This window comes from Gymnodraco acuticeps, unplaced genomic scaffold (genome assembly GCF_902827175.1).
Source record: "Gymnodraco acuticeps unplaced genomic scaffold, fGymAcu1.1, whole genome shotgun sequence".
Classification (NCBI taxonomy): Eukaryota; Metazoa; Chordata; class Actinopteri; order Perciformes; family Bathydraconidae; genus Gymnodraco; species Gymnodraco acuticeps.
This window is the reverse complement of record NW_022991403.1, coordinates 138,257-160,082: the sequence shown is the minus strand read 5'-3', so window position 1 is coordinate 160,082 and position 21,826 is coordinate 138,257. Positions and strand designations below refer to the sequence as shown.

Here is a 21,826-nt window from a genome sequence, read left to right as displayed (position 1 = left end):
TTTTATTTCATACAGTTCAATTTGGATTGAGACAGGGAAATAATCTAAACCTCACGTGTGGCGTTTCACTGTCAAGGGGGGCAAAATAGCGCGTGTGTAATTAAATTGCAAATACTGATTTGAGCCCCACCACTGTATGGGTTAGCCCTAGATTACCCAACAAAAATACTCTGGAGCCGCCACTGCTGAAGCATGATAACAAACAATTGCACAGAACATGCTTTGTTATATATTTGTATATATTTATATGTATACCGCATCTATATATTTGGTTTATGAATTTGCAAAGTAACTTAAAAATTAAGCTGTCACAATAAATGTAGCACTAAAAAGTACAATATTTAGCCTAGCTCCAAAATTAGACCCACTGCTGGGATGGGTTGGTAAAAAAGCAAAAAAGTAGATATAGTTGTATACATTTGATTAGAAATATAAATACTTAGGTACCTCAAAATGTATTTTGAGTCTTGAAAATGTGCTTTCCAGATCATTGAGAGATGTCTTGTGTCTAATGAACATGTTTTGCATACTTATTTATGAATTCTGGATTTTAAAAACAGCGATGGATGAGATATAATGGTAATCATTTTAGTCTCTTTTCTCAAGTCTTTTTTCATCACACACAAATATTTGTTTTTTTAAACATATAACCCATATTTTAAAACATGTCTGGAGGGGTGTATGTATCAATGGAGAGATTAGCAAATACTTTATTATGAAGCAAAAGTCACATCAAGAACAAAACAGACCAAGGTCAGCTGAAATTTAGATAATGCACAAATAAATACTTTATTTATTGTATATAAAAAATGCTTGCCATTACATTGCATTAATCCAGAATACAGTTAACACAGATTTGGAGGCTTTTGTTCCATTAACTTGTTATACCATGAAAACAGGCAGCCTTAGTATAAATAAATACTGATAGATGTTGTTTTATTTATTTTCTATTTTTTTTTTTTTTTTAATATTGTGTGTGCTATTCTCTTTCTAATAGTGTTTTATTTGTTTGTCTCTATCTTCACTTTTGCTGTAACAATGTACATGTCTCTTCTGTGGGACGAATAAAGGTATTCTGATTCTCATATTTTGAAGTCCACCTCCTCTGCTTCCGGTCATCCTGACGGAGCTTGCACGCGGACAGAGTGACGCAGCGACAGAGGGGGCCGCGCGCTGCACTCATCCATCTGATTCGCTTCCTGAAGCAGTCACGTGGTATCGACAGGCAGCGAGGCTTCGTTTGTCATCGATGACGTCACTGGCCCAAAACGATACAAGCTTCACAAAAAGCTTCGGGGATTACTCGACACACACTCGGTCTCCGAAGCCTCGGCGCAATACTAGACAGAACACTTCTCCCCGGTCAGCGTCAACAACTCTTCTATGTTATTACTTATTCAGTCGTAAAGTAAGTTAATGTTGACACCGTGTTGTCCTGCGAGGGTGTATGGGTAACGCTATGTTGTTAGCAGTTCAAAGTACACATGTTAGCACTACTCATATCTGTCACAGTAATGCTGCGGTATCAGTGCTGCCCTGCTATGAAGTCTCTTAAGAACCTCACAACACTATCCTTTTATTACTTTAGTAAAAGTACAAACACTGTTAGAAGTAAAAGTCCTGTAAGTTTTAGTTTAGTTTATTGGTTTAGTTGTCAGTGACCATGTACAAAAATAACATACATCTCAAAGAGATAAGATGCTTTGTACCAGATTATAGCAGTTTGCTCATTTCCATCTGCAGTCCATGCGCAGGTCAACACAAAATACAGCACGTAGGCTACAATTCAAATCTCAGATATAAGTAAAGAAAAGTACAACATTATCTTAGAAAATATGGTGGAATAGAAGAAAGTGGCATACATGACAATACTCAGGTAAGATACACGGGTAGCCTGGCTGTGTCCAAAGTTCAAAGAGACATTGTAGTCATTTTGAAAAGTGTATTTCAAGTTGTGGTTTTATAGAAAGTAACTTAAAATACTACAAAAGTAGTAAAGTACAGTCCTTGAGTAAATGTACTTCATTGAAGTAATGAAGTATAAATAATCCTTAATTGAGACACTAAGCATCCACCAAACATGCACATGTGTATGGAACTGTGTGACCTGAACCTTAACGGTGAGGTATGTCATTTATTTCAGAAACTCTTTTTGTTATATTCCATGGAATGCTCTTAACATCCCGATAGCAATGAATACATTAAATGCTTTGACAATAAATACATAAAAAAAAACGTCATCTGTGGAAGCCGTAGTGCTGTAAAAAGCACGACCAATCACACGGTTAGTAACTGGATGGCCTACCTGCCTGTCAGCCTTCCATCTGTGCACACATTCATCTCGTGCCCTCATTGGTCATGTGCGCGTTCGTGTGTGTTGGAGGAGGGGCTCTGTGAGGAAGTCTGAAGGAAGAGGCAGATTTTTTCCGGTTGTGTATTTTCAAATTCTAGCGCCCTCGAGCTGGTTTCTCCAAAATGACCTACCCAACCTTTAATGTTTAACCACAAGCGGCTCCACCTGCACAGATAGGCTAACGTTACTTAGAATGAACTAAAAGTATGTCAAAGATCATGGAGTCCTCCTCCTTTTAATACTCTGTGTGTACAACAAGGCAACGAGATAAAGGAGTCCTGTGAAGGGACACTTGTAAGGGTAAAATGCACTAAATGTATTTAGTTGGGATCACTTTTTAAGTGTGTTGCCATGGCACCCCAAAGGGCCCATTGAGATTACATCCAAGGAATATGTTTGGTGTGTTTTGTTTTTTAACCGTTGTAAATGTGTAAACTTCCCTTGAACAGCTGTATTCCCTCTGAGAGGCCATGTATCCTGTCGACCTTCCAGCTGTGGAGGACACTGACCTGACATCTGTATCTGAACTCTACCTCTCCTCTCTGGAGTCAGGAACTCACAACGAGGAGTGGTTTGAGTTATCACACACTTCAAAGGTATCATAACAAGGCCTGCACAATAATCAAACTTTTATCAAAATCAGAACAGGGACTAGTGCGATATCCAAATTGTAGTAAGCGCAATATAATAATGATGCTTTTTTGAAAAGATATCATATAGGCAGAATTGTCCCCCTTATTAACATATTTTACATCTATTACTTCTTTATTTAGTTTCTGTTAACAATTGCTAGCATGGTGACAAATATCTGCACACAAGTTTGGTTCTACTGGAGGTTTATCATAGGTTCATCACTGCTTGTAGAACTTCGGGATTTGACTTCAAATATGAAGTGCGTTACAAATGAAACCCATCATTATTATTCAAAGCGGAATAGGGCCTTTTGTCTCTGTCCCCTCAGGTAGCGATCACAGCAAACAATGTGAGGCTGTTGCAGCTGTTTGATGACCATCAGTCCGACTGTACGCTGCTGGCGCTGCACCCTCCTAATGATCCAACACAAGGTGTGGAAGACCCCCCCTCACCCCCACAGACACCCTGAAGACAGACCCTAACTCTGTGTGCTCTGCCTTCCAGTGCTGGCTCTGTACCTGCAGGACCAGTGGTGGAGTGTGGACGACGCGTTGAGGACATGCTGCAAGGACAGAAACGGCTTGATCTCGGTAACTGCTTTTACATATCTGTTTGTATGTCAGCATCACTACAACACACAGTAATACACACACCAGGCTTCCTCGACCGGTCTGAACAGTGTGGGAGCAAACATATGTGTATGCGATCTATTCATCTGAAAGGGGCCCTATGTTGCTTTCAGGTTTCATATGTGTAGTCTGTGTCTCTACTGTGACAGCTCTCATACTGCCTGTGCTGCAGCACCTCTTTTCACCCTCTGTCTGAAACCAGAGAGGGGAGTGTGTGGGAGGGGAACAGGGGATTTGAGCCTTTGCACACAAACCTATAGAACTGTCACGGAGGTGATCTCTGGGCCCATAGATCTCAGCCTCCGTTACGGGTTGTATGGCTTCATTGTTGTTGATTGTGTTCACCTGGGGCCCTGTGTTGCCCCCCCCCCCCCTCACCTGTGTCTTGTTGGTTGATTAGTCTGTGGCTCTTAGGCTCTGTGTTTCCTGTTTGTGTGTGTGGGAGATCCTGGTTGCTGGTGACCGTGTTCACATGAGACAGTAAGATTGAGGCTGTGTCATGTACCACAAGGAGTCATACATTTGATCTCTCTGCCTCTGCCTCCTTGCTTGGTCGGGCCGCTCAACGGTCAGCTTCACAAGACCACACTACAGGAAAGGGAAAGCCCCAGAAGCACAATAGCCTCTTTTAGGTTGTGTGTTCCATGCTGTGTGCTCTGGTCCGTGTGTGTGTTGTCCTGCAGGTGCAGTCACTGATGGAGCGAGTGATCGTGTTCCTGCTCAGTCAGGTGCTGGAGAGGTCCCCTCAGGAGAAGACGTTGTTCTCCCTGCACCCCCGCACAGAGAGCTGCAAGCTGCTGTGGAGAGACAGCCAGGCGGTGGGCTTCTACACCATCAAACACAAAGGTAGGGGCGGAGAGCGATGGCAACACAATCGCACCAGATAAACTGGGCCAAATAATACTTTTTAAAAATAAGAAAAATCAAAGTTTTGGAAGTTACAAAGATTCACATCAACAATAGCTTTACTAGCAACAAGAGGTCATAACCACGAGTACGGATTACACACTGGGAACAACATGCAAACCAGATGTCGTCTTGTTTATCCATCACAACACGTTTTAACTGAGTTCAGGTTGGTGTTTCTTAGCTTGAGTGATGGGAGAAATATTCAGATCTTTGACTTTAGTCAAAGTAAAAATACAAGAAGGTCAAATGACTTCTACAAGTCAAAGTCCTGCATTCAAAGTCTCACTTATGTAAAAGTACAAAAGTTATATCAGCAAAATGTACTTCAAGTATCAAAAGTACTCATTATTCAGACAAATGTCCTCGATATGTGTTATATTATTACATCAATTGCATTTGTTAATATTGAACCATCTAATAGCATTTAATAACAAACACAATGTTGATAAACAAAATACTGTTGAAGTTGTTGTAATATATTGGATGATTTGGCTTCTTTGTGCCTAAATGATTCCCTCTCTAGTTCCTGATGATGTTCGAGGTTTAGGTAGAGCTGTGTCCTGCAGAGCCTGTCTCTTCCTCTGTGGTGGTTCTCTGACCCCCCCCCCCCTCCCCCCTGTGTTCAGGCAGCCTGTGTGACGGCTGGAGCAGCCGCTGCTACCTGCTGCCTACTCTGGACACGCTGCTGGTGAGGAGGGGCTGGAGGAGGAGGGGCCTGGGGCTACTCATGCTGGAGGACTTCTGCTCCTCCTTCTCCACAGAGGAGATCCTGGGAGTCAGCGCTCCGCTGTCCCCCAGCATGGTGGCAGGTCAGCTGACCCTCTCTATATCTATATATAACATGCATCTCCTTTGACTCTTTTGAGCTACTCTATCAGTCCCTGATGTACTGTACAGAGGACATCTATCAGTCCCTGATGTGCTGTACAGAGGACATCTATCAATCCCTGATGTGCTGTACAGAGGACATCTATCAGTCCCTGATGTGCTGTACAGAGGACATCTATCAGTCCCTGATGTGCTGTACAGAGGACATCTATCAGTCCCTGATGTGCTGTACAGAGGACATCTATCAGTCCCTGATGTGCTGTACAGAGGACATCTATCAGTCCCTGATGTACTGTACAGAGGACATCTATCAGTCCCTGATGTGCTGTACAGAGGACATCTATCAGTCCCTGATGTACTGTACAGAGGACATCTATCAGTCCCTGATGTACTGTACAGAGGACATCTATCAGTCCCTGATGTGCTGTACAGAGGACATCTATCAATCCCTGATGTGCTGTACAGAGGACATCTATCAGTCCCTGATGTGCTGTACAGAGAACATCTATCAGTCCCTGATGTGCTGTACAGAGAACATCTATCAGTCCCTGATGTGCTGTACAGAGGACATCTATCAATCCCTGATGTGCTGTACAGAGGACATCTATCAATCCCTGATGTACTGTACAGAGGACATCTATCAGTCCCTGATGTGCTGTACAGAGGACATCTATCAATCCCTGATGTACTGTACAGAGGACATCTATCAATCCCTGATGTGCTGTACAGAGGACATCTATCAGTCCCTGATGTACTGTACAGAGGACATCTATCAGTCCCTGATGTGCTGTACAGAGGACATCTATCAATCCCTGATGTGCTGTACAGAGGACATCTATCAGTCCCTGATGTACTGTACAGAGGACATCTATCAGTCCCTGATGTGCTGTACAGAGGACATCTATCAATCCCTGATGTGCTGTACAGAGGACATCTATCAATCCCTGATGTGCTGTATAGAGGACATCTATCAGTCCCTGATGTGCTGTACAGAGGACATCTATCAATCCCTGATGTGCTGTACAGAGGACATCTATCAGTCCCTGATGTACTGTACAGAGGACATCTATCAATCCCTGATGTGCTGTACAGAGGACATCTATCAATCCCTGATGTGCTGTACAGAGGACATCTATCAGTCCCTGATGTACTGTACAGAGAACATCTATCAGTCCCTGATGTGCTGTACAGAGGACATCTATCAGTCCCTGATGTGCTGTACAGAGGACATCTATCAGTCCCTGATGTGCTGTACAGAGGACATCTATCAGTCCCTGATGTACTGTACAGAGGACATCTATCAGTCCCTGATGTACTGTACAGAGGACATCTATCAGTCCCTGATGTGCTGTACAGAGGACATCTATCAGTCCCTGATGTGCTGTACAGAGGACATCTATCAGTCCCTGATGTACTGTACAGAGGACATCTATCAGTCCCTGATGTGCTGTACAGAGGACATCTATCAGTCCCTGATGTGCTGTACAGAGGACATCTATCAGTCCCTGATGTGCTGTACAGAGGACATCTATCAGTCCCTGATGTACTGTACAGAGGACATCTATCAGTCCCTGATGTACTGTACAGAGCACATCTATCAGTCCCTGATGTACTGTACAGAGCACATCTATCAGTCCCTGATGTGCTGTACAGAGGACATCTATCAATCCCTGATGTGCTGTACAGAGCACATCTATCAACCCCTGATGTGCTGTACAGAGGACATCTATCAATCCCTGATGTGCTGTACAGAGGACATCTATCAGTCCCTGATGTGCTGTACAGAGGACATCTATCAGTCCCTGATGTGCTGTACAGAGGACATCTATCAGTCCCTGATGTACTGTACAGAGGACATCTATCAATCCCTGATGTGCTGTACAGAGGACATCTATCAGTCCCTGATGTGCTGTACAGAGGACATCTATCAATCCCTGATGTGCTGTACAGAGGACATCTATCAGTCCCTGATGTGCTGTACAGAGGACATCTATCAATCCCTGATGTACTGTACAGAGAACATCTATCAGTCCCTGATGTGCTGTACAGAGGACATCTATCAGTCCCTGATGTGCTGTACAGAGGACATCTATCAATCCCTGATGTGCTGTACAGAGGACATCTATCAGTCCCTGATGTACTGTACAGAGGACATCTATCAATCCCTGATGTGCTGTACAGAGGACATCTATCAGTCCCTGATGTGCTGTACAGAGGACATCTATCAATCCCTGATGTGCTGTACAGAGGACATCTATCAGTCCCTGATGTACTGTACAGAGGACATCTATCAATCCCTGATGTGCTGTACAGAGGACATCTATCAGTCCCTGATGTACTGTACAGAGGACATCTATCAATTCCTGATGTACTGTACAGAGGACATCTATCAGTCCCTGATGTGCTGTACAGAGGACATCTATCAGTCCCTGATGTGCTGTACAGAGGACATCTATCAATCCCTGATGTGCTGTACAGAGGACATCTATCAGTCCCTGATGTGCTGTACAGAGGACATCTATCAGTCCCTGATGTGCTGTACAGAGGACATCTATCAGTCCCTGATGTGCTGTACAGAGGACATCTATCAGTCCCTGATGTGCTGTACAGAGGACATCTATCAGTCCCTGATGTACTGTACAGAGGACATCTATCAGTCCCTGATGTGCTGTACAGAGGACATCTATCAGTCCCTGATGTACTGTACAGAGGACATCTATCAGTCCCTGATGTACTGTACAGAGGACATCTATCAGTCCCTGATGTGCTGTACAGAGGACATCTATCAATTCCTGATGTACTGTACAGAGGACATCTATCAATCCCTGATGTGCTGTACAGAGGACATCTATCAGTCCCTGATGTGCTGTACAGAGGACATCTATCAGTCCCTGATGTGCTGTACAGAGGACATCTATCAGTCCCTGATGTGCTGTACAGAGGACATCTATCAGTCCCTGATGTGCTGTACAGAGGACATCTATCAATCCCTGATGTGCTGTACAGAGGACATCTATCAATCCCTGATGTGCTGTACAGAGGACATCTATCAGTCCCTGATGTGCTGTACAGAGGACATCTATCAGTCCCTGATGTGCTGTACAGAGGACATCTATCAGTCCCTGATGTGCTGTACAGAGGACATCTATCAATCCCTGATGTGCTGTACAGAGGACATCTATCAGTCCCTGATGTGCTGTACAGAGGACATCTATCAATCCCTGATGTGCTGTACAGAGGACATCTATCAACCCCTGATGTGCTGTACAGAGCACATCTATCAGTCCCTGATGTGCTGTACAGAGGACATCTATCAGTCCCTGATGTGCTGTACAGAGGACATCTATCAGTCCCTGATGTGCTGTACAGAGGACATCTATCAGTCCCTGATGTGCTGTACAGAGGACATCTATCAATCCCTGATGTGCTGTACAGAGGACATCTATCAGTCCCTGATGTGCTGTACAGAGGACATCTATCAATCCCTGATGTGCTGTACAGAGGACATCTATCAGTCCCTGATGTGCTGTACAGAGGACATCTATCAATCCCTGATGTGCTGTACAGAGGACATCTATCAGTCCCTGATGTGCTGTACAGAGGACATCTATCAATCCCTGATGTGCTGTACAGAGGACATCTATCAGTCCCTGATGTGCTGTACAGAGGACATCTATCAATCCCTGATGTACTGTACAGAGGACATCTATCAATCCCTGATGTGCTGTACAGAGGACATCTATCAATCCCTGATGTGCTGTACAGAGAACATCTATCAGTCCCTGATGTGCTGTACAGAGGACATCTATCAGTCCCTGATGTACTGTACAGAGGACATCTATCAATCCCTGATGTACTGTACAGAGGACATCTATCAATCCCTGATGTGCTGTACAGAGGACATCTATCAGTCCCTGATGTGCTGTACAGAGGACATCTATCAATCCCTGATGTGCTGTACAGAGGACATCTATCAGTCCCTGATGTACTGTACAGAGGACATCTATCAGTCCCTGATGTACTGTACAGAGGACATCTATCAATCCCTGATGTGCTGTACAGAGGACATCTATCAGTCCCTGATGTACTGTACAGAGGACATCTATCAGTCCCTGATGTACTGTACAGAGGACATCTATCAATTCCTGATGTACTGTACAGAGGACATCTATCAGTCCCTGATGTGCTGTACAGAGGACATCTATCAATCCCTGATGTGCTGTACAGAGGACATCTATCAATCCCTGATGTGCTGTACAGAGGACATCTATCAATTCCTGATGTACTGTACAGAGGACATCTATCAGTCCCTGATGTGCTGTACAGAGGACATCTATCAGTCCCTGATGTACTGTACAGAGGACATCTATCAGTCCCTGATGTACTGTACAGAGGACATCTATCAGTCCCTGATGTGCTGTACAGAGGACATCTATCAATCCCTGATGTGCTGTACAGAGGACATCTATCAATTCCTGATGTACTGTACAGAGGACATCTATCAGTCCCTGATGTGCTGTACAGAGGACATCTATCAGTCCCTGATGTGCTGTACAGAGGACATCTATCAGTCCCTGATGTACTGTACAGAGGACATCTATCAGTCCCTGATGTGCTGTACAGAGGACATCTATCAGTCCCTGATGTGCTGTACAGAGGACATCTATCAGTCCCTGATGTGCTGTACAGAGGACATCTATCAGTCCCTGATGTACTGTACAGAGGACATCTATCAGTCCCTGATGTACTGTACAGAGGACATCTATCAATCCCTGATGTGCTGTACAGAGGACATCTATCAGTCCCTGATGTACTGTACAGAGGACATCTATCAGTCCCTGATGTACTGTACAGAGGACATCTATCAATCCCTGATGTGCTGTACAGAGGACATCTATCAGTCCCTGATGTACTGTACAGAGGACATCTATCAGTCCCTGATGTACTGTACAGAGGACATCTATCAGTCCCTGATGTGCTGTACAGAGGACATCTATCAGTCCCTGATGTACTGTACAGAGGACATCTATCAGTCCCTGATGTGCTGTACAGAGGACATCTATCAGTCCCTGATGTGCTGTACAGAGGACATCTATCAGTCCCTGATGTGCTGTACAGAGGACATCTATCAATCCCTGATGTGCTGTACAGAGGACATCCTGGTCTTTCCAGTGATATGTCATTGGTTAAAATTGCATGCTGGGAAGTTCCTCTTTCTTTTCATCCAAAATGGCTGGCATACGAAAAACAAAATGTTATAGAAGCAGGAGGAGAAGTCAAATATTGTTGAATAATTGTCATTTTTACCATGAAAATCATATATGTTCTTGTTTATTAACATGTGAGGAACTATATAATTAGTTTTGAAAGCAATTAAATAATTCAAGTTTTCAAATAACAGCCCTTTTATAAATGTCCATTCTAGTGGACGTCAGGACTTAATGACTCAATATTGTTGCAGGAGACGGAACTGAAGCAGACCTTTTCTGTACCAGATAGTTCAGGGAGATTAAGATGTTGAGCTCTCAGATGATGAGAGAGAGGAGGCTTTCACACCTGGGATAGAAGAGGGTCAAGAAGAAGGGGGGGGGAAGATGCAGGATGCTCCATGAGCGCACAGATAGATACATAGAGACAGATAGGGACGAGCTGGAAAGACATGGCCCTCTGTGGGCCAAGAGTAGCACGTATGTCTTATTGTTGTTTTTATTTTAAGTGGAGCCATGAAAAATGAGAGTTGCCTCAGGAATGCAAGCTTTGTTTATGTGAGCATGGTCAAATGGAGACCACATCCATAACACTAGTCAAGATTACCCTACAGCCCGTGCCGACTGGAGTCAATGAGGTACTTTTCCAGTACATTGACTACAAGGTCTTTGAAGATCTGGAAAGATTCACCAAAAACCAAACTAGTTTTGTATTGACCAAATAAACAGCAATGTTCAGATCAATTACTTATTTATGTTTTAAATAAAGGTGAATGTATTGATATCACTCTATAACCATAATACGTTACATAGTCTATCTGTTAATTTTGGCTGTCTTTTCAAACTAATATGGTCCCGACTTCCTCTACAGTGGACATACTGTAACATTTCAAAAGTCTAAATGGCAAGATGTTTTTTTTAACCCTAAATAGGTAGGAAATACAAAATAAAGGTTTTTGTTTTTTTTCTCGGTTCCCAGCAATACATATATATATATATATATATATATATATATATATACACAATCAGCAATATAAAAAATATGTTCAAATACACTGTTATAGCAACAGCTAAGTTTACTAAAACAAGTTATATGAACACAAGATACTATGTACCTAATAAGAATAATATTAATAATACAAATAAAACATCCGAGCTCACACAGCAACATTCAACATTAGAGTTAGACTATACTTTAATCACACATTCAAAGCCCAAAGCCACACATTATACAAGTGTGCAAGTTATCTTTTTTAAATAAAATATAAATGCAATGAATTAGAGTTAAGTACAATATATACAAATTGTCCAAGGTTATTTAAATATGGTAAAAAGACATAGAAGCTCTCATAGCCACATGCACACTGTTATTGTTTATTTGAATCTCTCATGGCAGTAAACCCAGAAGTCTCAACATCATGTCCTCTCTCCTCCAGTGTGCAGGAGTTTTCTGCAGCAGCATGAAGAACATCTGGAGAGTCTGTACGAGGTGGAGGCTCCAGGGGGGTGGACCCAACGACGAAACATCTGGCTCAGCATCCAGCTGGGACGCTACACTTCCTGTACACACAGATATGTATCAGCATTGTTTAGTGTTTAGTGTACATCCTTGATCTGGTTCTATGAACTTGTGTTCTCTTAGGTATCAAGGAGGAGAGTGGTCCGGCATCAGGAGACACTCAGAGGAATAATGACTCCTCTCTGAAGGTGGGTGAACGAAATCACAATCCTGGAGATTCAATAAGTAATTCTTTATTTGGAATTATTATTATGGAGTATTCATATTAAACATTTTTTTTGGGGACGTTTGGGGACTCGCCACTACAGGGAAGGGGAAACTAAATAGGGTCCTTTCAAATAATGCTTTGTTTTGAACCGGTGAATGCAGTTTTTCTTGTTTGGCATAGTCCCAAAAATGAAGTTGAGTTGAATCAACACGTCCAACAATGGAAAACCAACCATCATGAGCTTTAACAGAGTAGAACATATTGGTGTTTGTTTCTGTTCACTTTGCATGAATCTCTTTTGGTTGGAAGTGGGTTAGGGTTAGGGTTAGAAGGGTTAGGGTCGCTGAAGTTCGGCTCCACCTCCTGGCATTGAACTTCCTCTGGTGGACGCGGCTGGGTCTGATGTACAGCACATAGAAACGGGCCTGCCAAGAACAGACACAGTGAGGCTCGTTTCATCGGAGTGTGAGGTTCAGTCTGTCCAAAAGACTAACGCTGACAACGATTAGGTAGTCTTCGGGAGGTTGGATCTCAGACTTTCCTTCTTTTGTATCTAATGCAGAGCAGTGATTGCAGGCCGGACCCAGAGAGCTGCTCTGATGTGGACGCTCCACTGGTGACAGGCTCCTCTGCACAACAACTGGAGCTCTGTGCTCAGCGGCGAGCAGGACGCTCCCCCAGCAGCTGTGTCTCTGGAACAGGATGTTGTCCTGCAGCCCACGCTGAAGATCTGGACTCTGGACCTCCCTGCAGACCCCCACAGTCCCTCAACACACAACAAGCCCTGAAACCTAAACCCTCTGTATCTGCAGAGCCTGGAGAGGTAGAGGAAGAACAAAGGAATGCCAAACGAGTTCGAAGGACATGAGAATACAGACACAGTGGAAAACTGTTTACAGTATACAGAGGAGGCTGCTCTGTCCTCCTGTACCTAGGTGACCTTTACAACTTTAACTTTCTAGGCTGAGATATGGATTCATTGAAAGGACTGTTATGGCAATTATGATATTAAAGCTTAATACAGTGTAGTCCTAATGAAATGTGAACAGCTGCATCCTGGAAATGGCATTTAAATGTATGTGTTTGTGTCCGATGTGTTTGGACAAGGGGGTTTTATGACACTACAGGAAGAGAGAATGAGTGCACACTCAAAGCGCCTAAGAGTGGCTGTAATACACAGAACAGGGCGCTCTCTTTGGTGGAGGTGTCATGCTTGCGAAGATCTCAAAATACTTTATATCGATATTATGTTTCTTTGCAATTTTCTCTAGACAGCAGCTGATTTGAAGTTGGTACTATCAAAAAGCATGCGATCAACAGTTTTATATATTTTTTTAAAATGTGCTTTGAAGTGCTCTGTTACACTTGAAATGATGTTATTTGTAATGAGAATCACTTACACTCCTACTGATTTGGAAGTCAGTTTAGGAAGTCTGATCAAAATAAAGGAAAATGTTGATGTTTGCAGAACCTTTGCTTGCCAACATCTCCCAATCCGTTAGCGTTGTTAGGGTGGGGAACGTGTGACCATAATAATGATCAACATGAGGTAATATGCAGGACTCCAGGATAGTATATCATTACCAAGAAGAAGAAGGAGGAGAAGGAGGATGCATACTTTAGCAATCCCACAAGGGGAAACTAGGATCTCACTAATTATAACCCTTGCAGTACAAATACACACATGCAACAAGCAGGACCCATACACATCAGCGCTGAAATACACACATGCTTTTTATGGAGACGTGAGTCAAGGGGGCCGTCTTGTTTCAGTGACCAAGAGCCGTTGTGGGTTCAATGCCTTGCTCAAAGACACTGCAGCAGGGCTCAGGAGGGAACTGGCCCTTCTCCAGATGCCTGTCTTTATTATTTTGTCCATACTCGGACTGGAACCAGTGACCATCCAGCGTCAAACTTTGGCTTAAAAAGTGACATACCAGCAGTGGTGTAAAGTAACTAAGTACTTTTACTCAAGTACATGTACTTAAGAATATTCTTGAGATAATTGTACTTTACTTGAGTATTTCAATTTCTTGCTACTTTGACTTCTACTCCACTACAGTTCAGAGGTACATGGTGTACTTCTACTCCACCACATGTATTTAATACCTTCAGTTACTTCACAGATGAATGATGGTAAATATAATCAAGTGTTGAATCAGACTTTAGTTCCACCTGGAGTAAATCCACCAGCTACCCTGCAGTATACAAAGTCATTCAAACTAGCTGCTCCTTTACCAGCTTTGAGAACACTTCATGATCAATCATTATAAAACATATCATATATATTATTCTGAAATGGACCAATCTGCACAACGACTACTTTCACTTTTGGTGCTTTAAGTATATTTTGATGAATACTTTTCTACTTTTACTTGAGTAACATTTTGAATGCAGGACTTTTACGGTAACAAGAGTATTCCTACACTCTGGTCTACTTTTAAGTACAAGATCTGAGTACTTCTCCCACCTCTGCATACCAGCAACCTCTATTGTGTTTTACCTTTACAAAATGAAATATTTTAATCATTATTCGTATCAATGATAGACCCTGTCTATCGCTGAATGAAGCATATTTTCCCGTCGGCACGTGCTGGGACGAAAACTGAGCGCACCTCTCACGCGGCAACATGCAGGAACAGGAAATGATGAGGAAACAGGAACAATCTGACAGAACTGACGGGAAAAGTTACAGAACAGTTTGTGAAAGATGAGCCGGATTTATCACAACACGTCCTTACAGAACAAACCGGTGCACAATGAGACGGTGGAGCGCGCGTGGGCTCCGTCCTCCTATCACAGGTAGGCTCAGACAGAACCACACTCACTGAGACAGAACCACACTCAGACAGAACCACACTCACTGAGACAGAACCACCACACTCACTGACAGAACCACTATCTGATACAGAACCACTCACTGAGACAGAATCACACTCACTGACAGAACCACTATCTGATACAGAACCACTCACTGAGACAGAATCACACTCACTGAGACAGAATCACTCTCTGAGACAGAACCATACTCACTGAGACCTAGCCCCACCTGTCCCACACACCTCTAACGCATCATTCTGGAAGGGTTTGGATATTCCGCATTAAAGTGAATCTCCAGAGAGCCATAGTAATCTCAATAAGACAGAAAAGGTGTTAGCTAGCTGCTAGCTAACGCCTTCTTTACATATGTTATATATACAGTCAGAGGAAGGAGTACTCTGATCTTGTACTTGAGTAGAAGTATCAGAGTGTAGGAATGCAAGTAAAAGGCCTGCAATCAAAATGTTACAAAAGTATTAGTGTCAAATCTACTTAAAGTAGTACAAGTAGTCATTGTGCAGATTGGTCCATGTCAGAATAATATATATGATATGTTTTATAATGATTGATCATGAAAGTGTTCTCAAAGCTGGTAAAGGAGCAGCTAGTTTGAATGACTTTGTATTCTGCAGGGTAGCTGGTGGATTTACTCCAGGTGGAACTAAAGTCTGATTCAACACTTGATTAGATTTCACATCATTCATCCAGATCTGTAAAGTAACTAAAGGGATTAATACATGTAGTGGAGTCAAAGTACACCATGTACCTCTGAACTGTAGTGGGGTAGAAGTACACCATGTACCTCTGAACTGTAGTGGGGTAGAAGTACAGAGTAGCAACACATTGAAATACTCAAGTAAAGTAGAATTATTTTAAGATTGTTCTTAAGTACATGTACTTGAGTAAAAGTACTTAGTTACTTTACACCACTGTATACACTCTATGCCTTTAAACTAGTTTGACACCACTTTATAGATTTAAAGTTAAAAACACCTGTCCAAATAAATAATTGAGCTTGCTGTGGTTTCATTTGCCATATATATATTTGTAAACATCCATTACACAGGGTTATCTTAAAGGGAGTTCATAATTGTAAAGCTCTTGAACATAATTCTCCTAAAATAAACCCAATGCACGGTTGCTTTTGTAACAGGTCTTATCCGATTAATCTCCTTTATTGTACAATAAACACACAATGAAATGCTCATGAGGAAAGCCTTTATGTTAAAGGTCCCATGTCATGCTTCTCTGGTTCTTACCCCTTGTGTGTTATGTAGCTCTTTCTGCATGTAAAGGTCTGCAGAGTCACAAACCCTGAAAGTACACCCTGTAGTGAGTAAAACTCTAACACAGAGAAGACCTGTCTGTGCTGCCCTAGAACGCCTCGTTGGACATTTCTCTTTTTCCATTGTGTTCTTCCTGGTCGTAGTGACGTAAGGGTCACAGTGACGTAACGGCTCCGCGGATTGGTCATTTGGACCAATCCGCAAACTTCCTCACTCACTCACTCACTCACTCACTCACTCACACTCACTCACTCACTCACTCACTCACTCACACTCACTCACTCACTCACTCACTCACTCAGCCTTATCTTTTCTCAGCCGCAGCTCCGCGGATTTCTCAGGGTAAACTCAGCCTGAGAAAGCGAAACACCGCAAAACCCAGCCTTAACTCAGCCTGAGCACACACACAAACTCACAGCCTGGTTACGAGTGTGTGTGTGTGCTCAGGCTGAGTTTCGCGGTGTCTCGCTGTCTCGCTGTCTCGCTGTCTCGCAGACCCCACGCAGCAACCAGGAGACGACACCAGTAATCCAGCTCACACTGTCCGCTCCTTGAGCCCCACAGGGCGGAGCAGCGAGCCCAGCAACGTCCCGCCAACACGGCACCCAGACCCCACGCAGCATTCTCATCTGTTTGTCATTACTGGTGTCATTTTCTGGTTGCTAGCAAACGCCATTGTAACACATAATCACACATCAGAGCACAGTGGGCTCATAGGGACAGAGAGTGAATACACATACAGAGATGCTGTATGAGAAACCAATGTGAGTTTGGAACATTGAACAATGTAAATCTATTCTAGTAGACCTCAACAATGGAATTATGATCAGTAGAAATGGCCATGACATGGGACCTTTAAACTTTTAAATTCTGTTGATTGTATCTGTAATGTCCTTTTCAACTTTTGTTGTTTTAATGTGGTCTTACAGTTTGCACCTATTTATCAAAAATATTTATTAAAGGGTATGTAGCCGACACGGCTGATATTTGATGTTTACATGAAATGTACTTTTACACAAGTGTCAATATAATTTTATTTTTCCATTTAGTGGCCCGGGGGTTCTTCTAGAAGGAAAGCTGCTGGATGTTTCCAGACATGCGATCACTGATTGCAACAATCAAAAGGTCAAATGTCTAACCTTCCTTCTTTTATTGTGGGAGAAAGACCTTCCGAAGACTACCTAATCATTGTCAGCGTTGAACCTCACACTCCGATGAAACGAGCCTCACTGTGTCTGTTCTTGGCAGGCCCGTTTCTATGTGCTGTACATCAGGCCCAGCCGCGTCCACCAGAGGAAGTTCAATGCCAGCGGGAAGGAGGTGGAGCCGAACTTCAGCGACACCAAGAAGGTCAACACTGGCTTCCTCATGTCCTCCTACAGTGAGTGGATCACACATTTGAGTTGCGTGTTTATTAAACTTGTCTATCTGCCAACTATGCTGTGAGGGATGTTGAGTGAGCGATCACAACTAAGCAAAGCTAGATTAGTCAGTTAGCTATTTAAGCTAGGCCTAAAACCAGAGTTGATGTTGTTACAAAGATCATCTTTAACCTGGCTAGATTGCCATGGCAACTTATGCTGCACTGTTAACCTGTTCTGGAAAAGGTCATGTTCAGATTTTTGGATATAACTGGCTTAAAAATGCCAATCAGAAACGGGTTTATTACCAGGTAGGTTTACACGTACGAGGAATTTGACTTGGTGTCGTGGAGCACAAAAGCAAGAATTAAAAACACAGGAAGAGAATATGTAATGCCAACGTGTTGAGAAATAACTTTATATCGCTTATATATAACTTTTTCCCGCTGGCATATACAGCTCTGTAAAAAATGAAGAGGCCACTGCAGCATTATCAGTTTCTCTAGTTTTACTATTTAAAGGTATGTGTTTGAGTAAAATGATTTTATTTTGTATTTTATTCTCTAAGCATTTCTCTGTGTTGGAATTCAACAGACGCTGGAATGGAATGGCTGCCATACATGTAGGGGTTGAGATTTAAGAACAATGTGGAGTGGTCTCTTGATTCTTTTCCGGAGCTGGACTGAATACACACAGGGGAAATCACCTGTATGCATCACTTTGTTTTTGCCGCGCTAACCTATGTCAGTAATGCAGAAAATAGGAACCACAGAGCACAACATGAACCACATGGCTTCATGTTGGGGAGATTAAGCGTTTCTGACTTTTTCATGTGTTGTCTAATTGGTGAAGATGCTTTTATTATTTGCTTGTGTTGTTCCATCTGGCTGTAGACTGTTCTAAAGTTGCAGTGCGCTGAGCTTTCAGAGCCAGTGTGAGTTGTTGTGTCTTCTAACTTCATCAGCTTTATAAACATGTTGTCTCCTCAGAGGTGGAAGCTAAAGGCGGGTCGGACCGTCTCTCTGAGGATCAGCTGTCAGCGACGGTGAACAAATCTGAGCTGCTGAAGATTACCGATAAACACCGCCCCGACGGGACCTGGGCCTTCTGGTACCCCGAGGCAGAGATGGAGCAAACAGAACTGGAGACGGGACAGGAAGTACGGCTGAAGACCAGAGGAAACAGTCCTTTCATATGTGAGGCCAAACCCTGCTGATTTACTGCTTTAAATGTACCGTAGAAAGGAGAAAAGAGTGAATGTGCATCCGGTACACTCATTAAAGGAAAGGATACTCTAAGATTTGAAGTAAAGATGAATTGAGATAAACTGTTAAAGAACAAATGATAACTAAATAATGACTCCCAATGTTTTTTTCCAAACTTTGAGAGTTATTTGGTCATGATTATTTCATGTTAAAGTGAAATACGTAAGATCTGTGAACACCCGCGGAAGATCTGTATGCTGACGTACCTTTGTTTCGTTGAATTATCTTCATTTTGTTGTTTTACGTTTTTTGTGTTGTCTTTTTCTTTTGGCTCAATCAATTAAATAAATGAACTTTCCACCTTCATTGTGTCTTCCAGTCTCCTTAGCCGAGGTGGACGGTGGCACGGTGACCAAGTGTAACTTCGCTGGAGATGAGAAGGCCGGAGCATCGTGGACGGAGAAGATCTTGGCCAACAAAACAGAGGGAGCCAGCTCCCAGATGCCCGGGGGAGAGGGAGCGGAGGAGGACGAGTGGGTGAGGAGGACACCTTCCAAATCTCACCCAAGACGAAATACTGGGACTAATAAAACCTACCTTATTTATAGTTCTAGCGGTGCAGGAATGAGACCTGCATCCTGGAAATAAGTTAGCACTTTCTCCTCTCCTCTGTCTCAAAGTCAGTAAATACCCCACTGGTATGTGGGAAGCGTCTCTGTGTCATACAGTAGCACGTGAACATTAGCCTTTAGCTTAGTTTACATGCTGTTTTCTGTGTATTGCCTTTCAACTAAATATAGACATTTTTATTGATTGGGATAAACCCCTTGAGATGCACCATCTCGTTTTCAAGGGGGTCCCGACAATAGCAACAACTTACAGACATACATAAACAAAAAGACAAAATGCAAAACATGACACACAAGACAAACCACATACAGTCTGTTAAGTGAAATTCAAGCAATGCATACAATCATTACAATTTGAGACAGTCGAGCAAATCAGTTTCATCAATATCAGTTAATAACACGTACAGACCAGTTGAAAGTGAGATAACAATGTGAATGTGTGAAAGTTAAATGTGAAAGTATCATAAAGGTGTGTTTGCCGCTGAGATTATTTCCTGCAATATTCATTAATTGGAATAATCCCATTTCCTTTTGTCTAAGGAGCCATGGCAATGCTTACTTCCAGATTGTCTTTCACAAATACATGAGCAATCTACCACTCTATAGCCCTAATGCAGCAGGGTTCTATTCTCTCTTGAATCATTCACAGGACAGAAAGTCTGTGCTTCATTTGACCAAACGCTCCAAGTGAGAACAAACTCCACAAGCTGCTGTCATTGTAGCTGTTTGATTCTGTAAGACAGTATGCTAACTGAATCACTTTGTACCAAAAGGCATAAAGACTTTTCTTAAGTGTGAACCTCAGTGAGTCAGGAAGTGGGAGCAGAATTCCACGGTGGCAGGTATCTGACTGACTCTCTGCTTCTCTCTCAGGAGGAGTGAGGAGAGTCTCTGGCCCTGCTGCATGCTGAGCTTCTTCAGCTTGGATCACCCCCATCCCTCTGCCTTCGGAGTGGACAACTTTTCTCCTAACCTCTCACACATGTGGCCTTGGGCTGGAAGTCACGTGACACTGGGACTCTCTCAGCTGTTAGCTCTCGTGAACACTCTGTACTTTAGATCCCCATTGTTATGACTGGAACTTTTCAATCTTTCTTGGCGCATTATTCTATTTTTGCCAGTTTAGGTCCAAGTTGAATCCAGAGTGCATCCAGAAGCCTGGGTTAAGGTCTGTGGTTAACACAATCGTACGAAATGTTTGATGTTTTGTTCTACAACATAAAATAAGTCAGCAAAAACTCCACTCGTGAATGTCTGAAGCTGCCATGTGTGTAAAAAAAGGCAGTTGCTAACAAGTGGCTAAATGAGACTGCTAAATGTCCTCTCGCCGACACAAGTCCGCAGCCATGTGACCGGGATCTAGTTCCTTTACATCATTACATTAACGTTGTACTGCTGCCGATCGCATTTACTTAAAACGCTGTGTTGTGTTAATATTATCCTGTCGAACAAAACGTGATAAGTAACATTTACGTGTGTTTGACACAAAACGTATTTTCTGCAATATTCTGAAATCCAATTGCTTTTTGTTGTGATCGCCCTTGAGATGCTAATTTCCAGTCCGACCTACACAAATACGTCATCACTGCACCGCTCTGACATACCCAAATATCTAACTTCATCACTATGTTGGTTCCTCAGTACAATCATTTTAAGTCTTGTCTACGGTTTGGAACATTTGACTCTAAAGTAAAATATCCATAGTTCTATCTTCAGAGACTGTCATTCTGTCTGTCTGTATATATATTTTTCTTGACAAGTGTTTCACATACTGTGTAATGTATTGAAAGGGGACCACTATTAATTGTTTCAGGGGTGCATGGCATTCTGGGTAAAGCTCTCTCTTTGTTGCTCGCTACTATATTAACTGATATAACGCCAAATATTCATCGTTTGAATTCATGCCCCCGGGCGCCGTACATAATGGCAGCCCACTGCTCCTAACACTAGGATGGGTCAAATGCAGAGAAACCGTTTCGTTACATAGTACCGTAATGACAATAAGTTGAATCTTCTTCATGCACAAATACTCTACATGTGTTCAGTCGAGAGACATTGTAATCAGCTGCTTTTGTTGGTGTTGAATAAACAGGCTAAAAACAATCCAGTGGAGTGTTATATATCGAAAGAGTATTCAAACCTCAAGTTATTTAAACAATATTTTATTGCTGGTTATTATCATGGTCATCTTCTTACAATAGATATTAAAGTGAGTCACTATAGCTATTGTAAAATATAC

General features: G+C 42.6%; 2 protein-coding genes across 6 annotated transcripts; both read left to right on the top strand.

Annotated features, from left to right (window-relative positions):
- Positions 1-1,241: 1,241 nt before the first annotated feature.
- Positions 1,242-13,750, top strand: fam169b (family with sequence similarity 169 member B). Of its 5 annotated transcripts, none has more exons than XM_034195754.1 (9): positions 1,242-1,408; positions 2,803-2,949; positions 3,315-3,417; positions 3,491-3,576; positions 4,299-4,461; positions 5,151-5,333; positions 11,996-12,121; positions 12,202-12,266; positions 12,849-13,750. In XM_034195754.1, the coding sequence occupies exons 2-9, from the start codon at positions 2,824-2,826 to the stop codon at positions 13,152-13,154; spliced, it is 1,158 nt and encodes a 385-aa protein (XP_034051645.1). In that variant the 5' UTR covers positions 1,242-1,408; positions 2,803-2,823; the 3' UTR covers positions 13,155-13,750. The 5 variants fall into 5 exon arrangements, with proteins under 5 accessions (XP_034051645.1, XP_034051650.1, XP_034051649.1 ...); XM_034195759.1 differs by having other exon boundaries at positions 12,854-12,990; XM_034195757.1 differs by lacking the exon at positions 1,242-1,408 and adding an exon at positions 2,417-2,647.
- Positions 13,751-14,913: 1,163 nt separating this feature from the next.
- Positions 14,914-21,690, top strand: arpin (actin related protein 2/3 complex inhibitor). Its single transcript, XM_034195724.1, has 6 exons — positions 14,914-15,088; positions 17,442-17,517; positions 17,641-17,773; positions 18,743-18,949; positions 19,338-19,495; positions 20,461-21,690. The coding sequence occupies exons 1-6, from the start codon at positions 14,997-14,999 to the stop codon at positions 20,467-20,469; spliced, it is 675 nt and encodes a 224-aa protein (XP_034051615.1). The 5' UTR covers positions 14,914-14,996; the 3' UTR covers positions 20,470-21,690.
- The last annotated feature ends 136 nt before the right edge of the window (positions 21,691-21,826 follow it).